Source organism: Loxodonta africana, chromosome 2 (genome assembly GCF_030014295.1).
Source record: "Loxodonta africana isolate mLoxAfr1 chromosome 2, mLoxAfr1.hap2, whole genome shotgun sequence".
Lineage (NCBI taxonomy): Eukaryota > Metazoa > Chordata > Mammalia > Proboscidea > Elephantidae > Loxodonta > Loxodonta africana.
Window position 1 is genome coordinate 135,889,944 of NC_087343.1, and position 23,037 is coordinate 135,912,980.

Below are 23,037 nucleotides of genomic sequence, written 5' to 3' on the forward strand. Positions count from 1 at the left end.
TCCCATTCCTGTTACCTAAGGGAGCTTAAGCAGGGGTTTTCAATGATTACATCCCAAGGACAGTCGCCCCTTTCATTTCTCCAGTGATATCCCTCTCCTCAGCATATCCACCACCATATAGCACATGCAAATCTATTCAAGGGCTTTTATAGACTGCTAGGCTTTGTGCTGAGCCCAGTGAATTCTTTTATGAATTTCCAGCATCAGTCACATGAGGTACTGATATTAACCTCATTGTACAGACGCAAAAACTGAGGGACAGAAAACCTAGCCGAAGTCCCATAGTTGTAGTGATAGATGTGGGATGTTAACTCAGGCGGCCTGACTCCAAGACAGATTCTTCTAACCACTCCATAATGCCACATTAAGTCTCTGCCCCCAGAAGTCATGTGATCTCTTGATTCACTGTTGTCTTCTGGGACTCACCAGGGAATTTCACTGAGCAAACTTTTCTCATGGTGGCCTGTCAATCCAGCTTTTCTGATTTGCACCGTTACAGGTTTTAGTTCTTTTTCCCCTTTGTCTCTCCTACCCTTTCCCTCTTCTTCCTGAATTCAGAAAGCCTTACCAGTTATAATTCTTCATAAACTTGCCAAAATCACCCTCTTTCGAAGCTTGGCAAAAAGCAAAGGCTCAAGAAATATTTGTTGAATGAGCTTAGACGATAGATAATTCCCATCCTAGTAAGCTCATTAGTGTCAAAACCATTCATTGCACACGTGAATGTCACATCTTTGTTATTTCTTTTGAATACATAAATTCCCACATTTACGTCTTATAACATCAGCTCGATCAGTCTGAGATCACCGGTATAGCATGCTAAGCTCACGTGAGCTAATGGCTCCATTATAAAAACATTTTGGAAGACTCACCTTTTCCTCAAATTATTTATTTATTTGATCAACACTTTTAGAACTACTCCTGCCAAAATAATAGTTTTCCGAGACTCCCATCGACCTTTATTAGATTTGCATGTAGTTTTTTTTAAATGTGATCAACCTCTAAGATGTAATGTCTTGGTATTTTCAGTATCTTTATAAAATCAAAAAGCCAAAGAAGATTGGGAAGAGTTCTAAATGTTATGTACATTGTGTGTGGAAAAGTTACCACTTCTGACAATCAATAATATTTATTATCAATATTTGGAATAATCTCTCATCACTACTTAGTTTTTTTTACTTAGCTACTCTTGGCCATCTGCCTTAGCTTCTGTTACTCTCTCTTTTTCTCTCTTCTATAGAATACGTCTGTTAGCTGACTTTTAATTCTGTGACCAATGCTACCACTGAACACTAAGATCTGACTGATAAGAATGAGGCAGATATGTTCATATCAGGATTCAGTCTACTTTTCAGCTGCTCTTTCCTTTCCAGTCCCAATTCTACATCGTGCAAGGTCACAAAGTGCTGAGATTTTTCTTCGAGAAACCTTACTCCTCCCCTCTGGCTACTCCTCAAACTCATCTCAATTCAAATGATCCTACTTGAAGTGGAGTCAGGGAAGGAATTTCACTCCCTTTTGCTCATTAGACTTGTAGCTCAGAGTCCTAAGTGGTTTTCCAAATAGTAGACACTTTGCAGACAAACGTTCTGGGGTCTAGACAGTGGAACTCTACTGAAGAGCTCCATAGACAGTGCAGCAGAATTTTTTAAAGCAATTTCTGGCTCCCCAAATATATGATCTTTGCCTCCATCTATCCTCCTTTTTTTTACCAGGCCAAATTCTTCCTGGCCTGTCATTGCCCTCCTCAGAAGTCTTTAAAGTCTGTTTTTTTTTTTTCTACTCCAACACATTTAAGCTCTCTTGGCTTTCATGATCCTTCACAAGCTTATCTCATCCTTATTATCTGTCATAGAGTAGATTTTGTGGTAGAGGTTTGGGTGCAGGACGTATTGGGGTCTGCTCTGGGGATTGACTTGTGGGAGTGACAGAAGGACTGGGCAGAGAGGAATGTTAGGCTGTGATACAGTCACAACCAAGGGCTCTGACAATCGCACGGGGAGCTCTAGATCTGGGATGGCCTTGCAGAGATGTTCTTCTATTAAGGCCAGACAGAGGTCCTGGCCTTTCTACCTTCGAATCAATCACTAGATATGGGTTGCCCCTGGGAAAGGGAAAAAACCTTGGGCCTGGTGAGTCTTTTCTGTTGAGGGCAATTTCTAGAGTGGTCTCATCTGAGAGTCTTCAGGATAAACACTCCAGAAGTTGTGGGAATGAGTGCTTTAGTGCTGAGGCCGGGATCTGGGCACCATACCATGGAATCCACCATATTATCTATTTTTTTTTCTTTCTCCTCTACAACATGCATTTTTCTTTCCATCTGGCTTTGTCTCATTAACATTTGCACCTTCATATCTAAAACCCTTGGTCTTTACTGCAGCTATTTCACTAACCTGGGTCAGTCTGCCTGTCTGTCTCTCTCTCACCTACTGAAATATTCTCCCCTCTTTGTAACCCTGGTGGCGTAGTAGTTAAGCACTATGGCTGCTTGCCAAAAGGTTGGCAGTTCAAATACACCAGGCACTTCTTGAAAACTCTATGGGGCAGTTCTACTTTGTCCTATAGGGTCTCTATGAGTCAGAATCGACTCGACGGCAATTTTTTTTTTTTTAATGCACCAGTTATTTGCAGCCCTCCCTGAGCACTCTGTCATCTGAACTTCAGTCTATGACATAAATTAGTGTCTAAACCTTATAGCTGAGGCAGCAACGTGATTGGTTTGTGAGGAGTAGGAAAGGGAAGAGATAGGTTATTTGTCTTCTCCTTAGATTATGTACTCCTTGAGGGCAGAGACCTTGGTTTCAATTTCTGGATATTCTACAATGTATGCAGAGTGCCATGTATATTGAAAATGCTCAGTGCCTTCACAAAAAGTAGGCATTTAGCACTTATGATATGCCATACACTATTCTAGGTCCTGAAATTTCAATGGTAAATAAGATGAAGGCCCCACTGTCAAGGAGGTTACATTCTGATTATGAAGAACTGGAAGTCAGTCTAATACTTATTTTACCTTGACATTTTATTAGGCATTATCTAGAAATAACAATACTTCTAAACCCATTGCCATTGAGTTGATTCCAACTCATAGCGACCCTACAGGACAAAGTAGAACTGCTACATAACATTTCCAAGGAGCAACTGGTAGATTCGAACTGACAACTTTTGGTTAGTAGCTGAGCTCTTACGCACTGCACCACCAGGGCTCCAATACTTACAAAGAAACACTAATAATCAAATCTCATGTCTCCCATTACAAGCTTTGTTATGGTAATAAATTAACCGTGAAATCTCAGTGATTAACATGACAAAAGTTGTTCTTTCTCTGATGCGGATTGGGTTGCTCTCTTCCATCTTGCATCTGCACTTCCTGGAACACTTGGCCTCCAAGTTCTCTTCATCAGCGAAAGAGGCACAGTGAGCATTAATTGCCTCAGCCCTTTTGCTCTAGTTCATTGGTTAGAATTAGGTGTGCAGCCTCTAACTAACTGCAAGGAGGCTGAGATATGTGAATGAACAAGTCGATAATTACTGAGCACTAATTGTCTCTGCTGTAATAGCTAATATTTTGTTGAGTGCTTCTAAATGCCTTACATTTTTTCCTCACAACGCTCCTATGAGTAAATACTATTACTAATTCCATTTTACAAAAAAAAAAAAAGGAGACACAAAAAGGATAAGTAATTTACTCAAGATCCCATTGGTATTAATTGGTGGAGATGGGATTTGAACTCAAGCTCTAAGCTCCAGACTCTAAGCTGTTTTTACCAAGTAAAAATGAAGCAAAAGAAAATAATGACCCTAAAAGAAGTGTCTGTCTCCTTTCAGGATGGATCTTTGGAAACATCCTCTAGATTAATCTCTTCTTTTCCTTGACTGCTCTGGAAATACTTCTGACTCCTAAAACAGAAGCTTTCCTTTTCCAAATCCTCCTTGTGAGTAACATCTTAACTCTCCCAGTGCTCTGCATGAAAAAACTTGGGAGTTTTAAAAATTTGTACTTTTTATAACAGTCATGAATAGTTCAAGGATTTCAGTGAGTTCCCTTTGAAATAATAAGCCATACCAAATGGTCTGCCATGAACTCTAATACTATGTGGAAAGCTATAGATGATTAAAATTTAATTATCCGTCCCTCCAACTGAAAAACAAAATTTTTCCAGTGGTAACGTATATAGATGTTCTTGAAACATTCGTGTTCTTTATGAATAAAAGTCTTCAGGGGCTTGGGGAAGCAAAGTCCTTCTCAAGGGCTCAGAATTTGTGTACAAGCTTTCATTGCTCCTATTTCACCCTGACTCCTTCTACCCATTTTTCCATGAGAACAAAGGGACTGTAAAACCAACAAATCAAACCACTGCCGACAAGTTGATTCCAGCTCACAGTGACTCTACCGGACAGAGTAGAACTGCCCCACAGGGTTTCCAAGGCAGTAAATCTTTAAGGAAGCAGACTGCCACATCTTTCTCCTGCGGAGCAGCTGGTGGGTTCGAATTGCCAGTCTTTTGGTTAGCAGCTGAGTGCTTTAACCACTGCACCACCAGGGTCCATTAAGGAGACCACAGATAATTGAAAGTATGTTTGCCTTAATGAGGAGTTAAGAAGCCAAGTGACTTACAATGCCTGGACATGGAGGGAAGAGAAAAGCCTCTATTGCCATCTGCTGGGCTCCTTGGTTTCATCAGATGATTTGGTCTACCATCTCTGATTCCAGATCTCTGACCTCTGGCTTCTTCTATATGCTAAATACCCTTTGACCTTTGTCAATTTTTTGGTTTCAGTTTGGATGGAACAAAAATGATGAAAAAGAAATACTTTAGCCTTCAGCATTAACTACTCTTTAAACTCATGCTAATTCATAAACAAGAATAATAACTAACCACTTCTCCACAGCACTCAGTTGCTTTCAAGTGTGTTTTTCATTAAACCTAAGTGAAAACACTTCCCAGGATGCAATTTTAAGGGAATATCATTAATAATATGCCTTGATTAGCCTTGGACAGGAGAATAAGGAATTGGCTGAATAGAGATTCTTTTCATTTTTTTTTTTTACAAGATGGGTATTGCTGAAGGTTTCAGTTTCCTGAAAAGTACAGTGAGCTACGTGGAGTGCTTTTCCAATGGTATATTGATTTGCAATGATGCTTAGCATTTAATTTCATATGGCTTTATATTTTAACTCTCTGATTACAGAGGAGATATTGATATGGACATCTTCAGGGTATAAAGCAAAACTATCCAAATCCTATCTAGAGCCCTTGAGAAAAGAGACAATTCAATTTAGCAACATAGGTTTAGGAAATGAATAGAAGCTCCTAGTAGTTAGGAAATTTCTGAAGGTGAAGTTTTTTTTCTGTCCTCACACTGTCGGTTCCACATGCATTCACTGCCCCTCAATTACCTGAGAAACACACATGGCTGTGATAAGGGAGATAGCAAGGGTTCCACAAAAGCAGCAAATGTACAAAAAGATTGAGTTATCAGCAAAACAAATTAGGATGAGTGGGTGAATGGAATTCAGGATGAAGGCTTATATTTTAAACATAAATGGCAACTGTGTTCCTGAATAGAGAGAGTCCATATTGTAAAACTACTGATTCTTACTAAAATAATTTATCACTTTGATTGTATACAAATTAATATCCTAGTAGAATTATTTATATTCTTTGACTAGCTTGATTCTAGAATTCACGTAGAAGAAGAAATGAGTATGAAAAGCCAAGAAAAATTTTTAAAAAGAAGACCATGGATTAGGCCTTTGCCACACAATATCACAATACATTCTAAAGATACAGTCATGTAAACAATGCGATAATATTGTAGAGAGTAAAACAGATCTATAGAACAGAATGGAGTGCCCAATTCTAGACCCTCTTATACATAGGATAAACTAACCAAAAAATGCTGGAAAAACTGACTTCATTTGGGAAAAAAGTTCAATCACTACTTAAAAATAAAAACAAAAGCCAAACCCGTTGCCGTGGAGTCAGTTCTGACTCATGGCCACCCTGTATCTTAAGAGTTGAACTGCTCCATAGGGTTTTGTTGGCTGTAATCATTAGGGAAGCAGATCACCAGGCCTTTCATCTGTGGCATCCCTGGGTGGGTCTGAACCACCAGCCTTTCAGTGAATAGCCAAGAGCAAACTGTTTGCACCACCCAGGTACCTAGATTCTTATTACGCACCATAAAACCCCCCACCCAGTGCCGTCGAGTCGATTCCGACTCATCGAGACCCTGTAGGACAGACTAGAACTGCCCCACAGAGTTTCCAAGGAGCGCCTGGCACCATATAATAATCAAATTCCAGATGGAACTAAGGACTGACTATAAGAACTAAAAATTGTTGGAAGAAATTTAAGATTGCTTGTATAATCTTGGGTGGTAAAAAGGGAAGGCTTTTTAAGCGAGACATCACATTCAAAAAGCATAAAGAAAAAGACTAATGTACTTTACTACATTCAAATGTTTAACTGACTGTATGATGTCTGGTAAGGTTACCTCTCTCCTGATACAATGTTGTGCACAGTGGGATTTCAGAGAAGTCCGCAAACCCCTCAGTACCCCCACAACACCTTACACCACGGTCTAGAAAGGAAGTGACTGAGCAGCAAGTACCCATGAACCTACGTGAGGCCTCGGAGCCCCACCTGCGCTGGGTTAGCCGTCGCCACTCCTGACCCACAGAACAATAAGCGGTCCTCTGAGAACTCTTTCTCCAGAACCCTTCCTCCCAACACCTCCCAATTTATCTTCAAAAAATGCCCAAAATACTAATCTCTAGGTGAAAACTTTAATTAGAATTGATGAACCCTCATGCCTTAAAAACAAAACAACCCACCAGTACCAATCTCTTGATGGAGCCCTTGTGGCGCCATGTTTAAAGAGCTCGGCTGCTAACCAAAAGGTAAACCAAACCAAACCCAGTGCCATCGAGTTCAAACCCACCAGCCGCTCCTTGGAAACCCTATGGGCCCATTCTTCTCTGATCTATAGGGTCGCTGTAAGTCAGAATCTACTTGACAGTAACAGGTTTGTGTTTTTTTTTTTTTTTTGCTAATCTCTGATGGAGCCCTGGTGGCACAGTCGTTAAGCCCTCGGCTGCTAATCAAAAGGCCTGAGATTCCAACCCATCAGTCACGCCACCGGAGAAAGGCGTGGCAGTCTACTGCCTAAAGATTAACAGCCTTGGAAACCCTATGTGGCAGCTCTGCTCTATCTCATAGGTTCGCTCTAAGTTGGAATCTACTGATGGCGAGTTAATCTCTCCAGGCACTACACGCCCGTTTACTTTAACCACCATCAGAAATTCAAGCATCCTAGACTCATCCACAGATAGATCTGCAAATTCTCTAATCTTACTTTCCCCCAAACGATACCACACCACTCACCTCCTTATAGGGACTGGCTACACAATTTGCGGAACTCGATGCAAAATGAAAATGTGGGGCCCCTTGTCCAAAAAGTATTAAGAATTTCAAGATGGCGATAGAAAAGCATTAAACCAAACGTAGGGCTTCTGAATGTGATTTCTAAGCACAGGTCACACACTCATGAAACCGGCTGTCTTCTATGCAAAAACCCTTTGTTTGCAGCTTCATGGTCTGGCATCAGCAACCCCTCCTCCCCCCCGCCCCGTGTCCTTTCAAAAAACCTAAACCCAGTGCCCTTGAGTCACTTCCGACTCGTAGCGACCCTATAGGACCGAGTAGAACTGCTCCACAGAGTTTCCAGTGTCTTCCATAAATGTTCAAAATAATTCTTCTTAATCTAACTAAAACCTAGCTGCCCCCTGAGCACACTCTTCCGACTCTCATACCCCAGACACGGTGGTGTGTGGGGGTGGGGTAAGAGTCCCCTTTCTTTCCCGTTACTTTTTCTTTCTTTAAAATGTTTTATTGTGCTTAAAGTGAGAGTTTGCACATCAAATTGGGTTCCTATTTAATATTTTCCACACAAACAATTCAGTGATATAGGTTATATTTTTCACAGTGTGTCATCATTCTCATTCATTTCATTCTGGATGTACCATTTCCAGAATTCTAGTTTCCCTGTCCCATTACCTTCTCATCTTTGCTTTAGAGTAAGGTTTGACCATTGAGTCTCCCCATTTTTTTTTTTTTTTGAACTTTCTCACCCCTCCTTGGAAAATCCAGCTTCTTTCAAGCCCATGCCATCAGTCTATATGACCTCATGTCCTTCCTTGTTGCAATCGACTGCCTGCCTCCCATTGCTCAGCTAGTACACGACACCTACCAGGTGCTCAAGAAATATGTGGTAAGAAAGTTAATGAATGACTTATACAATAATTTTGAGAAAAAGAAAATGGGTAGAATACAAATTCTACTTGCCCAGCTTCATGATAAGAGCTGATAATCTTTAAGAAAAGCACTTTTTTTTTTCCTGAATTGCTATGTGCTTTCTTCTCACAATACCTAGGTATTTGCCTTCTATATTCTATTTAATTTTTTTCAGAAAACTTGCCAAAATATGGCCTGTTAGGAAGCCAATTTGTTAATGGTATCCCAAATATTTATGATTATTCCTTAAAAAAGTTGGGAGGGGGAGATGAAGGAGTCACGTGGTATGATTTCAGGAGTAAATGCATACCCATTTTGTAATTTGCTACTGCAATAACCCAGACATGAGAAACTGACTGCACTAGGAGGATTTCTGTTTCATCGCTTCCAAATACTGCCCTCTTCTGGCTAGCCAGTGCTTATCTCTAGAGCTGTGTGAAATGAACCTGCTTAGGAAAGAAATGGAATAAAGGGGGATAGAGGCAACAATATTTTGAGAGAATGAAAATTAGGGACGTATGTGGGAACAAAGTGGGAAAGGTAGATTTATAACCTTCCTAACCTTTATGTCCACTCTTCCACATTCTTCTTGAGTCCATCTTGTCCAATACTTTCTATTTTGGATTGAATTTTACTCCCCCAAAATATGTTATAAACCCCTCTATACCTGTGGTTATAATCCTGTTTGGGAATGTTTTTTTTGTTATGTTAATGAGGCAGTGTTACCGTAGGGTGTGTCTGAAGTCAACCTTTTTTGAGATAAAAAAGCAGATTAAGGAAGCAGCAAAAAAAAAAAAAAAAAAGCCAGTAGAGATGGGGGAAGACAGATGCTAAGCAACAGGAAGATTCCCGAGGAACAGAAGCTCAAAAGAGAAACAAGGACCTTCCTCCTGAGCCAACACAGAGAGAAAGCCTTCCCTTTGAGCAGGCACCCTGAATTTGAACTTCTAGGCTGTGAGAAAATAAATTTCTATTTGCTAAAGCCACCCACTTGTGATATTTCTGTTACAGCAGTGCTAGATAACTAAGATACCTTCCCTCATGAAAACTAAGGCAAGTAATACAACTTGTTCAGTTTGCTTCAGCACCTATCTCAACCTGAAGGCTTGGATAGAAATGAAGCCATAGTGCTCTGATTTCTTCATTATAATCACCCTTCAGCTTTCATGCTCAGACTGCCCCTGACTTTTCTCAAGCTGTTCCTCTGACTTGTTCTTCCAGAAAATCTCCATACAAAAAATGTCCACTGTCAAATTTCTCCTACGAGCCTTCCCTGATGACCCCAACTATGTACAGGTTTTCCTTCTATTCCCCGTTGCTAAACCAGAAACCCATTGCCATCAAGTCGATTCCGACTCATACCCTATAGGACAGAGTAGAACAGTCCCATAGGGTTGCCAAAGAGTGGCTGGTGGATTCAAACTGCTGACATTTTGGTTAGCAGCCAAGCTCTTAACCATTATACCACCAGGGCTCCTTCATTGCTAAAAACCCCAAAGCCAAATCCGTTGCCATCAAGTCAATTCTGATTCATAGTGACCCTGTAGGGACTCTATAAGACAGAGTAGAACTGCCCTATAGAGTTTCCAAGGAGCACCTGGTAGATTCGATCTGCTGACCTTTTGGTTAGCAGCTGTAGCACTTAACCACTGTGCCATCAGCATTTCCTCATTGCTAAAAGGTACGTGGAATTACTTCACCACATTCTAGATATGCGTTCTTTATCTCTCTGGAAAATACTACATTGGTGATAGAAGTAGGGAAGGAAGCATGCAAATAAGGAAGAATGGAAGGGAAAAGCAGCTTTACCCAGAGCAAGTAACTAAAATGTTAACTCCGATAACTTCTTTTAAGTTGATGCCACAGTCTAGAATGCAAAGGGCCCTTGTCTTCTCCGTGGTCAATGTTACTTGCCACCCTATAGTCTAGAAAGCTTTTCTACCATGTTTCGCTTTACAGTACATCTCGAACATGCTGATATCAGTACTGCACTCTGCTGTTAACCAAAGAGGCTGCTTAAAGCCAGAGAAGGCTGAAGGGATTAATGTGTTAGCATATCAATAGTGGGCACACTGCTTAGGAAACTGTGGTCTAGAAAATGCAACAGATTAAGGCAAAGTAACATGCCTTATCAAATTATCAGGAAATCCTGTGGACAAACCCCTGGAGTAACAAAGGGAAACGGTCAATTAGAACGGAAACAAAACATATTCAACTTTGCAATTCCTGGCGTAGCCCATACTTTCTGTGGGTTTCTTCCCTGGAGTGTCCTCTAGTGCTTCTGCTGCCTCTACCTGTTCATTCTTTTAAGGCCAGCACCAGTCTCCCTCTGCTGTGAGGTTTTCCTAGTAATTTTAGTCCTCCCAGTTCCATTGGCTGCAGGAGTTAGAGCCTGTGTAAACATTTAGCAAAGTTACATGCAGTCTTGTATTGTTCACTGATATATTATTTGAGTATATCTAACAGTATATTCGGGGGCAGTGGTAGTTCAATGGTAGAATTTTTGTCCTCCGTATGGAAAACCTGGGTTTCATTCCCAGCCAATGTACTTCAAGAGCAGTTAATCACCTGTCTGCCAGTGGAAGCTCGCTTTGTGCTATGATGCTGACCAGATTTCACTGGAGCCTTCAGACTGACAAATTAGGAAGAAAGTCCTGATGATTTAATTTTGAAAAATCAGCCAATGAAAACACTGTGGATCACAACGATATCATCCAGTTGTTCTTTGAGTTGCTATGAGTTCGGTGCCAACCTGACCTTGTCACCTGATGGCAAGAACTATATCTTGCCCCCTGGGTGTGTGCCCAAATACTGTCAGTTTACTGCAAGAGGTAAAGTGGTATAACATGGTCTGCTAAATATGAGTGTCTTAGTTATCTAATACCTCTATAAGAGAAAAACCACAAATGGATGGCTTTAACAAAGAGAAATTCATTCTCTCACAATCTAGGAGGGTAGTAGTCTAAGTTCGGGGCACCAGCTCCAGGAGAAGGTTTTCTCTTTCTGTTGGCTCTGGGGGAAGGCCCTTGTCATCAATATTCCCCTGGTCTAGGAGATTCTCTGCTCAGGAACCCCAGGTCCAAAGGATGCACTCTGCTCCCAGCACTGCTTTCTTGGTGATATGAGGTCCCCCTGTCTCTCTACTCACTTCTTTTATATCTCAAAAAAGATTAAATCGTAGATTAATCTTGTAGATTGAGTATACATAACAGCTGCTAATACCATCTCATTAACATCATAGAAACAGGATTTACAACACATTGGAAAATCACATCAGATGACAAAATGGTGGACAATCACTTAATACTGGGATCATGGCCTAGCCAAGTTGACAGATATTTTTTTGGGATCCATGACAAAGAGCCAGGAACAGATTTGTTTGAGCTGCATGGTGGAGACTACTAATTGTTCCCCCAAATTCATGTTCACCTCTTCTTCCTGATGCCACCGTGAAAACACATTTCCCAGCATCCCTTGTACTTAGGTGCAGCCAATGAATGTGAGTGGAAGGATAAGCATTTCTTGCAGATCCGGTCCATACGAATCTGTTATTTTCTCCTTCTGGCTAGATGGAAAGAAGAGGGCCCCCTAGGGCAACTTTAGACAGCAACATGTTGAAGGTGGCAGTCTTCATTAGCCTGGAGTCCTGAATGACTTCGTGAAGGAGGGATACCTCACTAAGCTGCCCACTTGCCCAGTGCTCTTATCAGAACAAGAAATAAACTTCTGTCATACATAAGCCATTCTACTATTCTGGGACTATTTTTACTTCAATTTGTCTACCTTAATACAAGCTGTAAGTGGACGTTTCAGTCAGAGATGCTGTTACTCAGAGCTAGACCACGCAAAGGTCTCCGTGGTGTGATAAGGGACAATAACGTTCAAGGAGAGACCCACTCCCCATGCCCTCATGACCTCCATTCTAACATTTTGTCTAAAATTACACCACCAGAGGTTTCATTAATTAGGATAAAGGCATAGGTAATACTTCTAGGTATCTTCTTTTAAACAGCTATGTCACCTGAGAGAGATAGCACATTAAGCCATTACTATCCATGAGCCCCTTAGCATGAATGAGCTTCTCAGATTTCTTTAAAATGAAATATCTAATAAAAAGTTGAGAAAGGGAAACAGGACAGTAAAGTGTTGAAGGGCAGATTGGGGAAGGTGGAGGAATTTCTGGAGCATAGTGCACTTGGGTTTTTGTTCCAACAGAAACAGAAGACCGAGCAGTGGTGGGTGGAGGTGGGAGAGTAGGATTCCAGAGTAATCATGATGTGGGGCCAGAGGGCAAAAAGTGAAAAAAGGGGAGACAGAAGGTATTGAAGGCAAATTTCCTGTTTCATAATTGGGCTGAATGCCGGCCATCAAATGAGGTGCTTTTGTCTACCCCTCCCCCACCTTTTAAGAAAGTTATTTTCATGGTCTAACCTACTTTTTAGACCTGTATGTAGCCCCTCAGGAAATTATAAGAGAAACTTTGAGATTTGCTCAAAACATGTCTGCTCTGTCAGAGATTGGATATTTTGACTGTTTCTGAACCACTACCTTATTCAGAGCTTCCTATAATAGCCATCTATCACTTCAGACTATGCAGTTATTTCCTTTCTGGCTCATGGAAAGGAATATGACTTCCAAAACAGAGAAGTGTCTATGGGCCCATTAGTGCCAAAACTCAATTATGAAATTATTCAACTGCATTGGTCCATTTATTACTATTTTTAAAACATGTACATACATATGAAAGAATCAGCTTATGGTTAAAAATATTAAGGACAATGTTTTCTTTAACAGAAGATTTAAAATATGTATACAAAATTTGTCCCTGCTGCAAAATATTTATGTGTTCAGGGGTGGAAGATCTTGGAGTCAGTTTTTTCTTGTGATATCTGCCTCTACTGAATGTTGTCTATGTTGCACTCTCAGTAAAGCAAGCAGTGGAAGTGACCAGCTCTCTCCTGGATTTGAGAGCTCTACCTCTCTGATCAATAGGAAGTATACATTGTACTTAGGCCATAAATGCTTCTTGTACTAGTTTTTTATCGCTGCCATAATAAACACATAAGGTAACATACTTCGCAGCTTAAACAACACACACTTATTTTTTTGACAGTTCTGTAGGTCAGAAGTTCGAAACTGGATTTACCAGATAAAATCAAGGTGTTGATAGGGCTGTGTTCCTTTCTGGAGACTCTAGGGGAGAAACTGTTTCCTTGCTAATTGAGGTTGTTGGCAAAATCCAGTTTCCGTGGTTGTAGGACCCAGGTCCTTGTTTCTTTGCTGTCTTCCAGCTGGGGCAGCCCTTAAGCTCCTAGAGGCCTTTCTCTGGTTTTCTGTGGCACATAGCCCCCTGCATCTCAGAACCAACAACAGAGCACTCTTCTTATGTTCACCTTCCTGCCTTCTTCATTTTCTAAGGATTTGTGTGATTAGATTGGGCCCACCCATATAATCCAGGGTAATCTCCCCATCTCAAAGTTCATAACATTAATTACATCTGCAAAGTCCCTTTTTCCATGTGGGATAGAATGTTCACAGGTTCTGTAGACTAGGGTGCCAACACCTTTGGTTGACCGTTATTCTGCTTACCACGATGCTCATTTAAAATTGTCTGAAAAACCTCAGCCTAAAGGATGATCAAGGAGCCCTAATGGCACAACAGTTAAGCTCTTAGCTACTAACCAAAAGGTTCGAGCCTACCCAGTAGCTCTGAGGGAGGAAGACCTGGCGGTTAGCTTCCATAAAGATTACAGCCAAAAAACCCCACAGGAAATTCTACTGTGTCTAGTGGGGTCGCTATGAGTCGGAATCATCTCCATGCACTCAACAACAACAACAACGAAAGGGTGATCACTGTGAATCAATTATAGGACTTAGCCCCATGGTGTTTAGGCCAGATTTCATTATTTTGTACCACACTTGCAGTTGGTTTATATACATGCTGGCTTAAATCCCATGATACTATAGGTAGGATTGAAAGGCTTATCAGAGATACCCTGGAGTTTTGCCCTCCTGATGCCTCTTCCTGCCACCTCCATCTTCTTCTTATGCACAAAATATTGGCAGCTGGAATTTAAATCATTCATAACCAACCTCAGTGGGATGTCAAGAATTCAGTTAACTGAATTTAGGGAGCATGAGACTTCATTGTCTTCTCTATGATTATATCTATTTGAACATTTTCAAAATAAAATTTAAAAAGCAGTAAGCATAGGGTAAACTATTCCATGAGAATTTAGCAGTATTTTTTCTGGTGCAGATTCCCTCCCTGCCACTAGTTTGGTCCCTACTGGAAACTGTTCTGCTTCCCATTTTTGCTGTTTCTTCCAAGTGCAGGAAAACCTCATTTTTCACTTCTCTCCACAGCACTCACAGAGAGTGGACAGGACCAGCAGAAACAAGCCAGTGTTCATGAGTGCCAGACAGTGAGTCAGTACAAAAGTAAGTGATAAGGGAAGGTGGACCATTGCCAAAGAAGGGAAAGGACCCCTTGGGATCGGGGAAAGAAAAGGCTGAACTTCCTGCCCTGACCTCATATGGGATTAAAGCCATACGATTGGTCTTAGGCAGGGATGTAAGGAAGAAATGCTACTCATGTCAGAAGCAGACACGTTCAGAAAGGCCAAGGGTCATTTCAGATTTCCATGGGGCAAAGGACTTTTGACATCTGCCCTCTGTTTCTTGCTCACAAAGGCCCCGTTTGTTACTAGCAGCTTTGTTCTTTGTGAAGGGGCTCAACTCAGCTTTCCCTAGGCTGATGCTATGCTATCAGGGAAATGAGATCCCACTTGGAAACACTTGTCTGTCAGAAAATACTAGGATGAGGCTGTCTGAAGAGCCCTCATAATGCAGCTCTAGCAGATTTACTCACAGGAGATTCTCCGTCTGCACACTCATTAATAGATCATGGTTGTTCAGTCCCCTGTGTTCCCTTCTGATGGGACATGCCTTCCAACTTTGATGTGAATTCAACGTACCAATGATCATCAAGAAATCCTGAAATTCTCATAACCTCGACTAGAGGGGAATTCAATTAAAGCTTGTGCCACGCCAGTTAAGAGAGTGGTAAGGGAATTGCGTGGTTGTTGTTGTTGCCTGTAATGACATTACATCCCAGACCAATAACTGCCTGAGTGAGTGTACGAGTTCTAAGCACCTCCGTCTAATATCTATTCTTCATCATTTGAGAGTATCGATGGGAATCGTTTCAAGAAAATTCACAGCTCATGGAGGTGCCAACCATTGCTGAAGATTTCCATTTTCCTTAATTACTACATATGGTACAAGAAATCTCCTTTTGAAGGTACAAGTATCTGCACAGATGGGAACTAACTGGGGAAGGGCAGTTGACAAGGAGCAGGTGAGCTCTTTCCTATTGATGGTGAGACTTTGATGATGGTCTGATGTTATTAAACTGAGTTTGCTCTGCATTTAATTCTATGGAACATTTGTAGGTTGGTTGAAGTGGAGCCCTAAGTGGAATCCCCACAGTCAGCACCTTGATGTACCTCAAGCTGGCTCACAGTTCTCTGTTGATGTGCTGATTCCTACAAGTGCTGCTCATTTTCAGCCACTTCAAAAACTGATAGACTTAACGATTCACACAGATAAAGGATTTTATTTTGTCATCCTTTTTCAAAGCAAACCAGGTGCCGACAAATAGATTCCGACTCATGGTGGCCCTATGTGTATCAGAGTAGAACTGTGCTCTATAGGGTTTTCAATGGCTGTGATCTTTTGGAAGCAGATTGCCAGGACTGTCTTCCGAGGCACCTCTGGATGGGTTCGAACTGCCAACATTTTGGTTACAAGTTGAGCCCTTAACCAACTGCACCTCCCCAGGGATTCCTTTTCAAAGCAAAGTGCCCAAGACTCTCTCTTTATGGCCCACGGCCACATGGCAGCTCATTTCAAAGATGAGACCAGAACTTTTACTTTATTGCCACTGCCTTTTGACTTCTGGGCATCAGCAGAATGCAGGCGTGTCTTTTGAAACATCTAACACGATGCAGTTCAAACTATTATTTTTACCTCAGTCCAAGATAAACCTAGACAAGCAACAGAACTGCAGGCATGCTAAGGTTTCCATTTGCCTTAGTTACTACATATGGTACAAGAAATTTTCATATTTGTCAGATTTTTATTTATCTGTTAATATTAGATTAACTGGGTTTCTGCAAAGCTCACATTCATGACCTTACATAGCACAACCAGCTCCAAATTATACAAACGAATTAATCTGGCTTAATATTTTGGTCACACACCATACAAGATTAGGTTAGGATAACTGTTAATCTTATCAATGATAATATCTAGCATACAGATAGCAATGGATTATAGTTTGGGCATGGAAGTTCACCAGTTTTGAGTTTGCTTTCCTACTCATCCTTAACTCAATCTCAGTGTGACCTTTTTTTTTTTTTTTTTTTAAAGCATCAGTCTCCTCATTTTTAAAATAAGGACAATGATGTCTACTTGTAGGGTTGATGTGAGATTTATATTAAATGCAGTCCACGAAGCACTTTACACAGTGCCTAACCAGCAAAGTACACTCTATACATGTTAGATGTATTTGTCATTTTTGTTAGCAAGAGAACTGTAAACAACTAAATCTCACGTCTTCCACAAGACTATCACCTTATGTGAGCGTGTCTAAAAACTTTCTTAAAAGCTCACCTCTTGTCTCCTTTGGAACAGACAGGAAAATCAGGATGATTGCCACAATTATCCTAACCTGAACTTGTGTGGTGTGTGACCAAAACATTAAGCCAGATTAATTTGCTTGTACAATTTGGAGCTGACTGTGCTGTGTAAGGTCATGAATATGAGGTTTGCAGGAACCCAATGGATCCAGAGTGGACCTGGAATTCAGCCACAGAATAATCAAAGATCTCAAGGAAAAATGCTGGAAGTCCAGGCTTGCAGCACTGCCTGGGGGAGCAGATTTTCCGGGGCAGAGCACCTCCCTGGCCCTGGCTTCCTCCCAGGTGAGCCCTGCCTGTATGAATGCATGTTTAAGGACTCTGAATACAGAGTGGTTTCATAACCCACTTACTGTGCATGGGCCTTGGGTGGGGAGGCATGGAAATTCCTGGCAGGCTTTTAGACCTCAACAATGAAACACCTATAAACCCCTATGAGGGCACAGGGAACTCTTACTAGACTTCTATACAAGGAAGGAGCTCGTTTCCACCCATTTTGATAAACTGTATCAATCTTCTGAATATGAAGCTGGCACTGGTTCTGAAATTTCTCTGTAGTATTTCTCACCCTTAGAAAGGAAGTATGAGTTAGATATGGCTCCAACACTCGTAAGTCCTTAGCTCGTTTTTGAACATCTCTCTGGTTGAATGATCTCATAGAGAAGAGAATCTTCCAATCAGTAACTCAATTTAAAAATTTTTCTTGGTACAGGCATGGGAAGGAATCTACTTCTTTCCAGGACTAAGGAGTTGCCTGCGGTAGCCCCCAAAGCCTCTTTTCAGGGGATAATAGTTGTAACTGTGAGTCTTAAAATCTTGTTCGGGAAAATAGAGTGGAAGGAAAATGGCAACAATTGGCTCTGAAATATCCTTTAGACAAAAATGCCAGCTCTGATAGGAGCAGCTCACTTATAATTCTGCCTGACCAAAATGTGAAATGGGCCCCAGAGAGTATGTACATGCTGCTGCCTGTGAAAACCAGACCCTCCATGTAATGGCTGGCCTCCACTGGACCCACCAAAGCACCAGGCTGGACTTCCAGTGCTTAACCATCCCTTGGCCAATGCCAGTTTTCCCTGTCTCCTCTCTTCTCACCTCCTTGTTCTCCTTCCCACAGTATCCTAATCTTTTTCAAAAGGGGTTTAATTCCTATAACACTTCAATAGCGAGAGAGAGCTTTACTTGGCGGCTTTGGGTTTACAAGATCGTTGGTGAACAATCAGTCTGTCTGGCAGGAAGGTACGCCCGCAAATATTACAAGGAACCAACTGGCTCTGGGCACTTGTCCAAGCAGCTTCATTTAAAGCATCGAGATCATAGAAACCTTTGGCTGTAAAGTTAAAAAAAAAAAAAAAAGGAAAGGTAAAACAGATCAGTTTTCACTCTGGAGAACCATATTCTAGTTTTTATGGAAAATATTTTCAGGAAATACCTGTTGACTGAGACTTTTAAACAAATTATATTACTTTTGCAAAAAAAAAAAAAATGCTGCTCGCTCATTTAAGGGTTGAATAAAATTAGCTAGCTATGAACCAGAGGCTTTCTACTCCTTGGACTTTAAAAAGGGGAAAACTGTTTTATGTGTTCTGGCATGCATTCTTCACTAATTATTAACATATTTGCTTACACATTGTTATCTTACAAATATAACTTTTTGGCCTTCTTTCAGTTGACTCTAAATATAAGCTTACAAAGAGGGAAAGAACATGCATTTGTATTTTTCTCTTCTGTAATTCATTGGAATGTTTTTGTAGGCCAAAACTGACAGTTGAGAGTAAATTTAAGATGAATTGTATCCTAAAAATTTATCATCTTTTACTATCTCTTTATGGGTACGGGTTATGGTCATAAACTCAGAGATTCTTTAGGTAATTAAATTGAAGAATGCAAACAGAACAGTTAACCTGATGAAAAGAAGTATCTTTAAGAAAACCACAAAGACAGCTGAGAGATGTACAATCTTCATTGGCAGAGCATAGGAAAAAATGCATATGGCTTTATTTTAAAGAAACAGTGTGGGATTTAACTTTAATAAACCTTAGTTAAGTTGAATGAAATTGACTATGTCTTAGAACCACCCAAAATAGGTTCCCCAGAACGTAGTCAGGTACTCAAAAATACATTCCACAGTATTTATCATTGGCACAACATACACCTCTTCATTAAAACCTAGGAAATTCTCATATGATTTCTATCTAAACGTCTACATGACCACAGCAAGCCTTAGATTCCTTAACATCCTTGATCCTAATGTTCTTTTGCTCTGTGGGAAACTAAGCCCCAGAACAACCTAGTATTTCCCCACTCCATGAAAGCAAGTATCACTTTCTATGTAGGATATAAATGTGTATTTTTTGTGCTTTGAAAAGTCTGTTGGAAAAAGAATGCCACTGGCTTTCTTCTTACTCATATGAGTTGTTGATATAGTCTCAAAAGCTCCAGAGTATTCACTGGTTCTCACTTGAAGATGATTCATCATGTTTTTAAATATCTTTACATAGCAATTTGACTTCAGATCTGGGGGAAGGGCAATTTAAACTCTATGAGTTTAACTGTGAGGCAAATGATAAGGCGAATTCTCTTTGCCTAGAGAAGGAGGGCAACTTTCAAGATAAACGTAGCATGGGAACGAGAGGAAAATTTCAAGCAAGTGCTGTTATAGGACCTCCCCACCGCATCTGTAACAATAATAGAACAGAGAACCCACCAGGGCTTTCAGATCAGTTGTTTCTCTCACCTCTTCTAGACTTGTGATAATTATGCTCAAGCAGCGAATGTGACAAAAATCAGGTAGAAACATATTTTTGACACCAAATGAGAATTTCTGGGAATAGACCTTTCACTGAGGTAAACAATCTCTTTCTAGGCAAATTCTCTTATTTCAATAGGTGAATGTTTTCACCTTGTACTCTTTTCCCACCTGTACACAAAGTCCTCCCCTTGGCAAGGACTGTGAATAGATGGGTTCTAACAGCGTCTGGAACTTTATCATAACAATCAAGATTCTACTCTGTGGGTTGCTATAAAACTCTCCTGGGCTCACGTCTCTAACAAAAGTGCTTTGGACTAGTTGACAATGACTTTGAAGGTACCCTCCAGTGCTGCAAATCTATAGGTACCTATGGAGAACAAATGAATGAAATGATATTCCTCTTAAAACCTCCTTTGAGGGGAGCCAGGGGAACAGCTGAGAAAACGACAATGTAGAAATATGATAAACAAATCTGACTTTGCATGGCAAACGTATTCTCTTAACTACTTTATTCTCACATCTTAAATAAGTAAGCATAAGGCTCTGTGATGAGGCCCCACATGGCAGTGTATAAAGCTCCAATGTCATTCCTCTTGCACAGTGCTTTAGAAACTATTAATTCCCAAAATAAAATAATCTAGACTTTTATATAAATCTCCATATTTCCAGCTTCTTTTGTGTTATCGAAAGATCTCACCACATCGGGCTAAATTTCTTAATGATAACACCTGCTGTCTCCTTTAGAGAGAGTAGGCGCTATCCAGCTTGCCATAGTCCCTCCTTCCCTTTTTACACTTGGAATAGTTTACTCATTTTTGTAACCTGACTAGTGGACCCTGTAAACATTTGAGTTTGGTGCTCCAGCTGTATGAACACAAGGCACATCCATGTTTGAAAATGTGACTTTGGATGGCAAGAAAGTCTTGTAAGCTGCTGCTTCTTTTTTTTTTTTTTAAGTATTATGTTTGAAAATATATGAAAGTATATAAACTCCAGTGGGTCCCTCTCCTTGCACATCTTTGCCAGGACATAGTGTCTTTATGTCTCAGCATCTGAAGACAACACTATGGACAGGCATTCCAGAACTTTTCTTCTATTTGGCTACAAAAACCCAAAAACCAAACCTGTTGCTGTCAAGTTCATTCTGACTCGTGGTTGATTCCGACTCACAGCGACCCTATAGGAGAGAGTAGAACTGCCTGATACAGTTTCCAAGGAGTTCCTGGTTGATTCCAACTGCTGACCTTTTGGTCAGCACCTGTAGCACTTCACTACTATGCCACCAGGGCTTCCATTTGGCTATAGTGACAGTAAAAGTAAATGTTGCTGATTTCAGTTGTCTGAACAAGTAGGAAAGAATACCTTTACTCTTGTAAGTTTAGAGATAAAAATCTCCCCTTTTAAAATGCTTCCAAGTCTTCTTTTCTCCAGGAATTTACCTGTAATGGCCCTGACTTCTGGTTTCTTAGGTTCTGGTCTCCTTAGCTCCTTAGGCAACATGTTGTTTTCATTATGCCATTTTTTCAGACATTGTGGTTCATGGATGCTTATAGATTTTGTTCCATATTCACGACCACAAATGTAGCAAATAATTGTTGGTGGACGTCTTACCATTGTTGGCTGCAAATAATATGAAATATCAGTTAGATAAAGTTCAGGTTTGGAAATTATAATTAAAATTCATTTAAATTAGCTGGAGAATCAATATGTTTTTTAAAAAATCAACCAGTCTGAAAAAGTGTTGTTGAAGTATTTTAACCATCTCAAGTCCAAGTCAGTCCTCCTCATTTCATTTAGCCATTTGGCCGATCACACCTACTCATCTTAAAAAGTGAAAATTTATACACAGTCACAATTTGATACCTGTGAGTTTATTTTTAGAATAAAATATCTTTAAAAAAGAACCCCAAAACAAAAACATAAAAGAACAGAAGGAATAAAAAAGAATGACTAAATACCAATAAAGAGGTTTCTTGAGAAAGATATAGTAACATAATAACTTGAAAGATAAAAGTAGGAAAGGGTATTTCAAGCAAATTGCCATATAAAATTTTTTAAATTTTAGGGTTAGATTGAAACATTAGAATTGGGGTTGATTAAATGAAAGATAAAGAGTAAAGATAAATTATTTTCTAAAAGTATGCAGGTAACCTTAAACCAAGGATAAAGCATATCTGGATCTTCGAGATTACCTACATCTAAAACAGGAAAAGTTGAGAATTGACTTGTGAATTTAACCTTTTTTGGCAAAAAAGACCAAACTATGTTATCTGAGTGATTAGGGTAGGAGTGAGGATGTGGGCTTGGGAAGAGGATAGAAAATAGAGAAGAGCTAACTAGAATTTTCCATATCGGTATTGTGTAAAATGTATTTTCTTATTTAGTAAATATTGATTTCCTTCTGATGATTATATGCAAATCACCATGCTGGGACAAATACAATGATACACCAGGCATGAATCTTCCTCTCAGTAACATCAGACTTTACTAAACAAATATGACTGAGATAGAAAGTAATAAGTGTCACTGGAGAGCTTATAAAAGATACTGTTATGCTTGCCCTCATTACCACATGGCAACAACTTTCTACTGCAAGCACCTGTGATTCTCTGCCTTTTTTGACCACCCACAGGCAGAGCAGCTAGAATGCTGGAAAGCAGCCTAAGCAATTATGGATGAGAGTTGGTGGATAAATACTCAGCTTCCACACAAAGACTAATTCCATACTCTCATCCAGAAAGTCCCCAGTAAGACTGTGCTTCAGTTGCTCATTAACACATATAGAGGCTTCCTTTTTTTCTCGGTCTCTCCTCCCATTACTTTACTGGGGGTATTCTGAGATCACCTCCCAAGTAAACAACTTGAACTCAAATCTTTTTCCTAGCATATATTTCTGGGAGAACCCAATATAAGAAATAGCTAAAGATAAAATGCAATGTGGAGTTTCTACTTCCGTCTAGGAGATAGAAAGTCACAAGTAACATTGCTCCCACCCACACAATGAGAATCACTTGAATAGCCTATAAAATCATAACATTTGAGTTCATTAGAGACTCAAAGTGCAAAGTAAATTAATGAACTAAAACCCTGCCTAAGTTGGAGGGTGGATCAGGAGAACCAATAGAAAGCCTCTCACACTCCAGGTATTACGTGAGTATGAGGCAGGAATTGTCAGCTGCAGAAGGGTAGGAGAGCTAAGTGTTAACCCCTTTGAGGTGCAGGCATGCTGGAACTGTCTATGTAAATTCTCTCAACCACTGTATCTTATTTCCAGCAATAAGGG

At 40.3% G+C, this 23,037-nt stretch overlaps 1 protein-coding gene across 1 annotated transcript; it reads right to left on the bottom strand.

Moving 5' to 3' along the window:
• Positions 1 to 17,719: 17,719 nt before the first annotated feature.
• On the bottom strand, positions 17,720 to 21,779 carry ZNF475 (zinc finger protein 475). Its single transcript, XM_010590434.3, has 2 exons — positions 21,194 to 21,779; positions 17,720 to 18,332 (listed from the first exon to the last, which is right to left on the bottom strand). Exons 1-2 carry the CDS (start codon positions 21,366 to 21,368, stop codon positions 18,181 to 18,183), a joined length of 327 nt encoding a protein of 108 aa, XP_010588736.2. The 5' UTR covers positions 21,369 to 21,779; the 3' UTR covers positions 17,720 to 18,180.
• Positions 21,780 to 23,037: the final 1,258 nt, after the last annotated feature.

Coding starts and splice junctions, on each gene's coding strand:
- ZNF475 (XM_010590434.3), bottom strand. CDS start 21,368: ATGGTAAGACGTCCACCAACAATTATTTGCTACATTTGTGGTCGTGAA. Junction 18,333..21,193: donor AGAAGTCAGGGCCATTACAG/GTAAATTCCTGG, acceptor TTAACTTTACAG/CCAAAGGTTTCTATGATCTC.